The following is an 11,296-nucleotide window of genomic DNA, read 5'->3' as shown; positions in this document are numbered from 1 at the left end:
AATTCTTTCTAAGTGACACTATATTTATATTCAAACCATCAAGATCATCCATGTCAAGTCGGAACTTAGCTTCTGGAATTATCGTTTCGAAATTCCTTTATCTTAAAATGCATTATAAGTCTCTTCACTACTTGAGATAATTTAACATTAATAAGCATACATTATCTCACTTTATTATATATGACAGGTTAATACTATTGAAGTCATGTTTGTTGATAAGATATTTAATAATGTATTGTAAGAAGGCAAGTGTGGTCGTTATTATCATCGCTTCTATTATGATTATTATTCAAACATTTTGCCTTGATGATCATCATCAACCAAGATCTACACACGAAAGAGGAGATTTGTCTTATTATTATAAAAATACGACGGGTAAGTTTCAATTAAAGTAAACTCAGCACAAAGTAATGTAATGTGTAATAAAAAACTCAACAAATATACTTACAATGCTCTTCAACTTCGTATTTTATCTGGTCTTTTTAATTGTTTTGGATTGGAGCGTCACTGATGAGTCTTTTGTAGACGCAACGCGCGTCTGGCGTTAATACAAAATTTTATCCTTGTATCTATGAAAAGTGTATTTCTAAATATATGTTGACACACCTCATTTTGAATTAAAATACCTGTCAGAGGAACATCACTTAAGGACTCTCCATTTAAAATTTTCCTCGAAGTTGTGTATTTTGTTATTTTACTATTCACATAACTAGTTTATTTGCCAATACCATGATTGCTCCTGTTATTAGAAATCATTTTTGTAGTTGTTGCCCTTAGCAAGGACTTACAATTTCATTAACAACGAAGAGTTTGAGACGAAATCTGTTTGTGCGTAATGTGTTTTAATCTTTAACTTTTTAAGTTATTTTTCTTTTTAAAAACGTTAAAACGCCTATATACCCCTTTCAACTATTCATATTTTTCAAGAGTTCATTTTGTCCGGCATAGAACAAATTATATACTTTGTACATAATTCAGAATCAATTGGGTAATTGGCAAACATACTATTTTTAGCACTTCATGAACACACAACTGAAACAAATCCAGTCATGGTGTATCATTTGAAGGGAATTTTGGGTCCTCAATGCTCTTCAACTTTGTATTTGTTTGGCTTTTTAACTATTTTGATCTGAGCGTCACTGATGAGTCTTATGTAGACGAAACGCGCGTCTGGCGTATAAAATTATAATCCTGGTACTTTTGATAACTATTTACACCACTGGGTCGATGCCACTGCTGGTGGACGTTTCGTCCCCGAGGGTATCACCAGCCCAGTAGTCAGCACTTCGGTGTTGACATGAATATCAATTATATGGTCATTTTTATAAATTTTCTGTTTACAAAACTTTGAATTATTCGAAAAACTAAGGATTTTCTTACCCCAGGAGTAGATTACCTTAGCCGTATTTGGCACAACTTTTTGGAATTTTGGGTCCTCAATGCTCTTCAACTTTGTATTTGTTTGGCTTTTTAACTATTTTGATCTGAGCGTCACTGATGAGTCTTATGTAGACGAAACGCGCGTCTGGCGTATAAAATTATAATCCTGGTACTTTTGATAACTATTTACACCACTGGGTCGATGCCACTGCTGGTGGACGTTTCGTCCCCGAGGGTATCACCAGCCCAGTAGTCAGCACTTCGGTGTTGACATGAATATCAATTATATGGTCATTTTTATAAATTTTCTGTTTACAAAACTTTGAATTATTCGAAAAACTAAGGATTTTCTTACCCCAGGAGTAGATTACCTTAGCCGTATTTGGCACAACTTTTTGGAATTTTGGGTCCTCAATGCTCTTCAACTTTGTATTTGTTTGGCTTTTTAACTATTTTGATCTGAGCGTCACTGATGAGTCTTATGTAGACGAAACGCGCGTCTGGCGTATAAAATTATAATCCTGGTACTTTTGATAACTATTGAATAGTTTATAAATATGGACTTCATAGGAAAACGATATCTAACATTCTTTCAAACAATGCTCTTTCTAAATTACTGAAGTTGTAATGTCTCTTTCTAAATAATGAAAAACATTTACATTACAAACATGCAACTGTCGTTATTATCATATAATCCATTCTGATAAAGACAACCAAATTAAAAACTATCCGACTACGGGGGATTGTTTTAAATCTCCTAATCTCTAGTTATTACTCCTTGTGTGAATTAAATATGCATTGATGAATTAACAATTGAAAACATACGTGGAGATACAAATATTCGTAAAAAAAGAATACAAGTTTTGGAAAATGGAAACAATAGCATAAATGCTTTTAGACAGCACAAATAAATAAAACACAAAACATTTTTTGACGAAACGCGCGTCTGGCGTACTAAATTATAATCCTGGTACCTTTGATAACTCTTTGCGTTTGAAAATTCATGAAATAGATGAAAATTTGTAGTTTATTATTTGGAAGTTTGTCTGAAGGATTATTGTTACATGTATACCGTATTAGATAAGTCAGAAAGTACCAAACCAAACTCTTTCTCAAACAAAGGAAAAAGGTATTGGATCTCTTTATTCCTCTATACTTGATGACAGTGATGCCACATGGAAGTACATTTCCATCCATTTAGTCACACTGAATAAACTCTGCTACAACTATTTGTTTAATGAACTTTTTTTGTTTGTAAGCTGCTATTGTCTTTTATTAGGATGCACTGGATCAATAACACTGATCCACTGGACTATTAATTGCAGAGAGTATCACGAACTCAGTGGTAAAAGCTTCTGTTCAGTCATGATTAAAAAAATATTTCCCCGGCATAGAGTTTAGAAACTACTAAGAAGCTAAGGTTCCGACCATCTGATACATAATTGACCTGAGATGAAGTAAATAAAGGCCACAGTTACTGTAGTAAATCGCTGTTCAAAAGTCATAAATTGATTGAGAGAACACATATTCGGGTTATAAACTAAAACCGACGGAAACACATCAACTATAAGAGGAAAACATTGAAACAAAGAGACACTAAAGTGCCCCCAGAAAAACCGACAATGCAACACACATGGAAACAAACTGTTAGATAACAACTGCCATTTTTCTGTATGGTACAGAACAACGGTGTGTTGAACCTGGTTTTGTGGCTAGCCTAACCTCGCGCTTTTACAGCAGTGCTTAATATACTGCTTTTCAGTTTTGTCTCGCCTTGACGAAATTTAAAAAACTTGACGTACGTTTATTGTTTTTGCGGCGTCAAGTTGGTGTCGAAGACTACGTCATCAATTTGTAAACAAACGCTTTGAATTTTTGATATACTGAGTCTTTTCTACTTCAGGAATAGATAACATTAGCTGTATTTGGCAAAACTATTCGGAATTTGTCAAATTATTTTGTATTCCCGCGTCACTGATGAGTCTTTGGAAGATGAAACGCGCGGTTGGCGCCATAAAAGTTTCAGTCTTGGTATCTAGGAAGAGTTTATTTGGTATGAGGCTAGTTTAAAGGAACCATTAATTATTAACAAATCTCACTTGGTATTCATTTGTATGAGTATTAGTTTTTAAGCATATGGGTTTGAGTGTTCATGCTGGACGTAAACCCAAATAAGCGCTCGGATGCACGAAATTGTTATGGTGTTATTTTCGTTTTTGTCAGATAATAACCCATTGTGTCTTGAATGAACTTTTTCTAATTGTTCAATTTTCAGGCTTCAAAAAGGAAAAATGGAAAACACACTAGAGACTAAAACTTTTGAAAGTCAAATAACCTACTACGTAAACTCCAATCCATAGCAGCACAGTTGATATTTTGATAAGCCGTTAGAAGTTATCAAATGTGGTTTTAACACTTATATATAATTTATAATAAGAATTAGGGAAATGCATCATTAAAGTCATAAATATGAACTGAGAGTTGACCATTCTTCACATTAGGAATAGACTGATGGAATCTTTTAAGTAGAATTATGTTGAGCCACAAATATCGATAGTATTGTAAAATCAACTTATTTTAGGGCGAATAATAAAGCATTTATAAGTGTGGCAAATAGTTATCAAAGGTAGAAGGATTATAATTTAGTACACCAGACGCACGTTTAGTCTACATAACACTCATCAGTGACGCTCAAATCAAAACATTTAAAAAGCCAAACAAGTACGAAGTTGAAGAGCATTGAGGATTAAAAATTTCCAAAAAAAACCCCATCATATTAAATTGATAGAATTATTGATGTTTGCTATTGTATAAAACTACAACATCTAAAATTAAGGAATAATAGTTCTGTAGTTGAAGAGTTGCCACCGTCAATTGTAGATTTGACGGTCGCAAATGCAGTTTTACTGGCGACGCGTAGCGGAAACAGTAAAACGGAGATTTGCGACCGTCAAGTCAAAATTGACGGTGGCAACTCTTCAACTTCAGTACTGTTATTCTCATTCTAATGCATTACGAAAAGAAAAAAAATACGATAAAGCTTGGAAATAATGTCTAAATTGACAAATAAAAAAAATCCGAGAAACTTGAAAGATTTTACCACAAAGACATCATGGCCAAACGTGACGTCATACAAATGGACATAACTGGATGTTATTAAGTTACCTGTACGATTCAAATTCGAATACAATTCCATTAAAACGGCAAATTTGAGGTAGTTGTTATTTTATTATCGATTAAATAGTAGTAATCGATTATTTGTTGATTTAATCATTTCAAAATGGCGGGTTCCTTCTTAGTTACGCCTTGTCAACTGTGGATTTGACGGCAACATTTAGCCAATGAAAACAAATTGTTTCATACTTGAACAATTTGTTCGTGTTTCCCTAATGTAAATTGTTGGTGTAACTAAATATATTTGTTTTTATTATTTCATAGTTACAAAGAAAGCAAAAAGATTGGATTCAAAATCGTATAGTCAACGAATACATGTTTTACACCAAGCTTGCAAGTCAAGACTATATCACCAAAGAGCGAAACTGAAACAGACAAAAAAGAAATATCTATTATACAATAAACAAAACAACTTTCTTTTTTGTTATGTGCAGAAAGTTGGATGCACATTCTGGAAAAGAATTTTTCTGTCTCTAGAAAACAAGATCGTCACAAATCTGACAGACATGTCGCTTGTACATAAAATGGATTTGCCAAAAATATCACAGGAGTACAGTGATGAAGATGTGAAAAATTTCTCTAAATCAGCGTTTTCAGTCTTATTTGTTAGAGACCCTTATTCTAGACTCTTTTCTGGATATATTGACAAATTCTTATATCCAAATCCACATTACTGGAATGTGTATGGAGCAAAAATTATTAGAAAGTACAGAAAGAACGCTACAGTAGAAAGTATGGAATGTGGATATGACGTCACATTTGCCGAGTTTGTAGAATATGTTGTAGATACGTATGAATACAAACCACGCCTTCTCGAGGATCATTTTAGTCCTATACATCAACATTGTAGACCATGCGAAATTGATTATAAAATAATAGGAAAAATGGAAACTTTTGGTGATGATGTGAATCATGTATTTAATGAACTTGGGAATATTGATATGAAGCAATTTAGTATTGAACAAAACTTTAGTGAAGAATTGCGACAAATTGCCAACGATCTGCATTATTATAAAAATCTCAACAAAACATGTCTTGAATCAGTGAATGTTATTGAAAAGGTCCGACAGACTTTATATTTTCGAGGATTTCTTTGTGAAGACAATATATCCAATTTTAATATTTCCTCTCTGACAGCATCAAATGTAAAACAATATACCCAAATGTTGTCTAGTAAAATATCAAAAGTAGAGAGGCGACAGCGATTAGTATCACAGTACAAATCTCTCGGAAAATCGTTGCTTGACAAAGTAGGAAGGTTTGTAAAAGCAGATTGTGTTCTTTTCGGATATGATACACGGCCAGACGATATTTTCAATCATTTCTAAATATAACAATAACTAGATAATAAATTTAAACTTTTGCAGCTGTTCTTAACTTTTTACAATCAAGGAAAACAAACTTGCAGAAAAAATGTGTTGTCCTGTTAGACTTGAATTATGTTACACGTGAAGTGCATGAACAGTTATCTAGGACATCATGGATGATATATATTAAGAGAAAAGACATTGTTGCTGATTCTTTTCAGATATCAGTTTATGCAAACAAGTTTTGATAGGGAAATATAGTATCATTTTGGTATTTGATATTTGATATTACCGAGCGATAGTATCCTCTGACATCCCTATTGTATATAACATGTGTGAAAGCACATATCAGAATCGCACTGAACGTACTTCGTAAATAATCGGATTGTTATTTTCAGTGGCAGAAAACGCATGCCTTAAGTGGCATCAGACAGTTTTAACTCCTTTTGTCGATAGCTTACGCAAATAATGTATAATATGACGCATACGCAGGGTGAATTTGAAATGAACGTTGATAATGTGTTATTGAATTATATGAAGATTGACTTAGAAAGACGGCAGTATTTTTTTATGTTTAAATTTAGTTAATCGACGTGAAAGACGTTCAAAATGTCACAAACATATGACTTTTATGGAAGACAAGTCAAAAAGTCCAGTGATAAACAACACATGGAAGTTTTTAACGACCTTGACTGGCTATACAGCCCTTGCACGGTCGGCTGACCAGTGATAAAATTAGGCTTTCTGCAAAGAAAAGACCCTTTTCCGACAAACTCAAAATTCACCTTAATCTGTCTGTAAAGAAATGTTTTGTCAAAATCCCATTTTTTAAAGTTTATTGGAAAATATCAAAACCTTGGCATTAAATTTTCCTTTCTCAATTATATTTACCATACCAGCTTTATTAGTCTTTAGTTTTTATATTGTTTGTTTTTTTGTCTTTTTCTTTTTTGACCATGGCGTTGTCAGATTATTTTCGACTTATGAGTTTTAATATTGTGCTAAGGTCATTTTTTAAGTTCCTTTCCGCCATTTCTTGCTTTGTCAATATATAATCTCTACATGCCATTTGTGTAATTTTTGCTGTTGACAATTTGTGTTTATATAGCGATTATAATCATAACTCGATGTTGACTGTTGTACCCTAAGTTTTGTCAGTTTGTATTGCTCACACATAGTTGTCAATATAATCGACGGTCAAACAAGTGAAAGCTTAAATTAAATAGCTATCAAAACCGATTTAATCAGCCATTTTCTCCAGGAGGAAATGCCTGTACCAAGTAAATCTCATTGGACAAAGTAAACCTAAGAAGGAAATGTCAAATATAGTTTTTTTAGTCTTCGGTTATGTAGTTTTTCAATTGTTTCACATATTATATATTTTGGGGAATTCAAGAATTCAGTTTTGAGCGTTCCTGTTGAAAGTAAATCACGAAATGTGCTTCTGGCTCATGAAATGTAAAAAGTTTCAGTTGTAATGCCTATATTTATATTGTAGTGGTCAACAAATGAATGCAACACCAATCTTACATTGGCAACTTTTCACAGTTTTCAAATTTGTAACTCCATGAAGAACATTGCGGTTGTCACATTTTGATAACAAATTTACAGGCTGGATTGCGGGCGAAGGAAGTAATCGATTAAGCAGTCACTAGAACACAAACTATGCATAAAAAAGACAGAGAACTTACATACCAACATGATACTTTTTTGTTTATCGCTCATTCGGTGTGGATACGAAATACACAGTTAAAACATTTTGCACTAGGGAACTCCATGCGACTTAATAGGGTCACGTGTAGAATATATGTTTTCCTGAAGAGCCTATAAGTAAGTTATCAATTTAATTCATCCGAACCTATATAAAAACCGTATTGTAAATAGTTTAAGCATGTCACTAGTTCTATTTGCTCCGTTCTTTTACGTCAATTCAATGGTGCGTGTATTTATGGGAACGACTAATAACGTCTTCATCTAGAGTGCTTCGATCAAAAAGAATTGCCGTATTTGTCTAAATAGAATCGAAATTATTCATGTGGGCTCGAATTTATACTGATTTCACCACGGGTTTGCCCTTTGTGCTAAATATTTTACTACGAGCGACATATTCCTTAAATATATGTTTAAGCTGAAGGACTCTTCCGGGTGCAGGAGTCTCTCGCTGCATTGAAGGCCCATTATTGGCCTTCGGCTATTTGTCTGCTCTAAGGTCGGGTTGTTGTCTCTTTGACACATTCCCATTTCCATTCTCAATTTCAATTTACGCATTTGTAAGAAATCGTTCAGAATTCATTAGCTTATACAATTTTGGAGATTTCTGTGCTTTCTATATGTATTGGAAACAATTACAGTGGGACATGTGTAAAATAAAAATGAAACATTCTTTCTGTTCATACTATGAAGTGTAACTTACTATTTAGTACAGTACGAGAAATTCCAGTTTTGGACGTGTAAAATTTGTCTGTTTTTATTTTGTACAAAAATCGGTATATACTGAGATCATATAAAAGGAACTTAAATAATGAACTGTTTATAAACCCATATTTATTGATATTCGATCTCTGTTGTAAACTATAAAAGAGGATGATACAAGGAGGGTGTGTTATGTTGTATGCAGATAAATGCATGTGTACACGTGGTTGAGAACAAGTATGTCAATATGCACATCATATCTCATACCGTTTGGCCGAAAAAAGTAAAGTCACAAAAATTCTAAAATCCATGGAAAACTTTTTATGTAGGCATTGGTGGATTGAACCTGGTTTTATATCTAGATTTATCTCTCATCTGTACTTAGTGTTTCTGTTGTTTCGTTGTTTTCCTCTTATGGGTGATGTATTTCTCTCGGTTTTTAGTTTGTAACCCCTATTTTTTGTTTTTCTCTATCGATATATGACTTTCGAACAGCGGTATACTACGGTTGATTTCATTTGTATGACAATTTCATCAAATCATTCCTTGAGCAGCATGCTCAACGAAAATTATATGTATATCTGATGTGCACATGCTCTGTAATATCCCTTTGAACATACATAGTAAGAACTTAAGATACTATTGCAACCCAATTACAAAACGTCATAGAAAAGAACGAAACAAACACTTTATAAATACCTGAATGAAATTATTCCCACATTTACTAATTAATTAAACAAGAGTTTAATCCTCAAAATTATGTTTTCAACAAGCACTATTTTTAATACCCTTTAAAGTATAAACTGATTCAAGTCACATCAATGACGATTCAAAATATTGATTTAGGTTATTAGTGAACAGTTTTAAAATTAATAGTAAATAACAATCAATCACTGTTTTGATACATGCGATATTGTTAAACATGTGCTAGTACTTCAATGTAATAACAGTTTATAGATTGTTATGCGTAAAGATAAAATAGAAATATTGGAATTCACGACATATCTGTGGTTTAATGAAAGTGAAGCGTGTCAATGAATTGTCGATTCAAAATTATTAATACAATTAAAAAAGAGGCGGAAGATACCGAACAGGCATTCATTAACATGAAAAAATGAATATCATTGATGTAAACTCTTTAAATAGGACAATATACAATTAAAGAACACAGGCTTCTTAAATGATTTCACAGTTACAGTTCCCTTTTATTGTATCTATATAAATATCCCAAATGAATTGTTATTATAAAATGTTGGGGAAGGATAGGAAAGTCACACATTTACTTACTTATTTTTAGATCTAAATAGTCTTCACATTTAAAGGCTTTTCAAATATATAAAGGGGGTCGTTTTTACAAATTACAGGTTGTAAATAATTAGCTTATTACAAAGTAGGTCATTGTCAGTCGAAACTTAGTGTGCTGATTAAACCTAACAAAGTAAAACAATCTGAATCTTTTAATTTGTTGTGTTTCCTTGTATAAATATCTTTCTTTTGTATGCAAATTGGTGAAGATAATTTGCATTTGCATTTTCCGGTACCAACCTGTACCAAGTCATGAATAGGACAGTTGATATATATTTGTTTGAAGTTTTTGAGCTTTTGATTTTGACATTTGATAACGGACTTTCCGTTTTGAATATTACATTTTACATTATAATATACAAGTTTGCTTATTATCATTTATGCTTTTTATAAAAATTGAATGCGTAGATTTCTATTCTAAATTGGTCATGAGACTCGGATGAAAATGAGGAAGAATATTACAACTATTACCGTTCCATACTCATTTTACAAATGATGCATCACAATAATTCAATTTATCGATTACAAAACAAACGTGCCTAATAAAAACTGATAAAAAAATACCTAGATGAGATAGCCCTGGTACGTAATGAATATACATTTCCTTTTAATGTTTTTTCCCGACGTAGTCGGTATAGTTTCGGTTTGTGCCCTTTGAACTTAAAGACGCTTCATTATGGCAACAGAATACGCATGCTCGAAAATCCTTTCTGTGATTGGACAAAAAGCTGTCACGGTGGGTGATTTGGTTGTGTTTGAACAAACGTCTCGAAAATTATATCGTGATGGAAAGCAAGTGAAAAACTATAAATATACCTAGATGAGATAGCCCTGGTACGTAATGAATATACATTTCCTTTTAATGTTTTTTCCCGACGTAGTCGGTATAGTTTCGGTTTGTGCCCTTTGAACTTAAAGACGCTTCATTATGGCAACAGAATACGCATGCTCGAAAATCCTTTCTGTGATTGGACAAAAAGCTGTCACGGTGGGTGATTTGGTTGTGTTTGAACAAACGTCTCGAAAATTATATCGTGATGGAAAGCAAGTGAAAAACTATAAATATTTGAACTAGATCTTACAAATATTTATATTTTTATTAAAATAATTGTTTCTCCAATACCTCTTTGCATCCATGACAGCTGTTTATTCGGGACAATTATATAATTTTTAATGTAAACTTTGTTGAACCTTTGGCAACGCACCAACGCATGTGAGATTTCCGCGGGGGTTTGGGTAAATGTAAACAGAAAGATACTACTTATACTACAAATAGTTTCTAGCTTTGTTAACCATGAATTAAGTTTAATGTAAACAGTAGTAAATGTATATTTGTTTTTTTTTATTTGCACTGGATTTTTTGGCAAATAAAATTTTTAGGTATCATCACAATATTCTTATATATTATTGCCTTAATATAACCAGACTTAGTGAAGAATTTCTTGTAGTTACATTCAGATGGAGATTTTAAAGAGGTCCTGCATCATTTAGTCATTGTGCTTCTGAAGGTTATCGAAATGAATTTTAAACATAATACTCAAATTTAGATACGTCGGATATCTTTTTTAAAGATAGTTCTTGTTAAGGGAAGTTTTGTGTATGCATGTGAAATAGAATATATAGATTAATTTATGAAATATAAACAAATAGAAAGCAATTGCACCTGCATTTTTTACTTGCACTTGTACAAAGGGAAACTTGTGAAGGGCTCGCCAGAA

General features: G+C 32.6%; 1 protein-coding gene across 1 annotated transcript; it reads left to right on the top strand.

Moving 5' to 3' along the window:
- The first annotated feature begins 230 nt into the window (after window positions 1–230).
- LOC134722973 (carbohydrate sulfotransferase 11-like) lies at window positions 231–5,917 on the top strand. Its single transcript, XM_063586607.1, has 2 exons — window positions 231–375; window positions 4,819–5,917. The coding sequence occupies exons 1-2, from the start codon at window positions 231–233 to the stop codon at window positions 5,880–5,882; spliced, it is 1,209 nt and encodes a 402-aa protein (XP_063442677.1). The 3' UTR covers window positions 5,883–5,917.
- Window positions 5,918–11,296: the final 5,379 nt, after the last annotated feature.

The sequence above is a fragment of the Mytilus trossulus genome, chromosome 6, assembly GCF_036588685.1.
Source record: "Mytilus trossulus isolate FHL-02 chromosome 6, PNRI_Mtr1.1.1.hap1, whole genome shotgun sequence".
Taxonomy (NCBI): Eukaryota; Metazoa; Mollusca; class Bivalvia; order Mytilida; family Mytilidae; genus Mytilus; species Mytilus trossulus.
The sequence above is the reverse complement of the archived record's forward strand: the minus strand, read 5'-3'. Positions and strand labels throughout refer to the sequence as shown.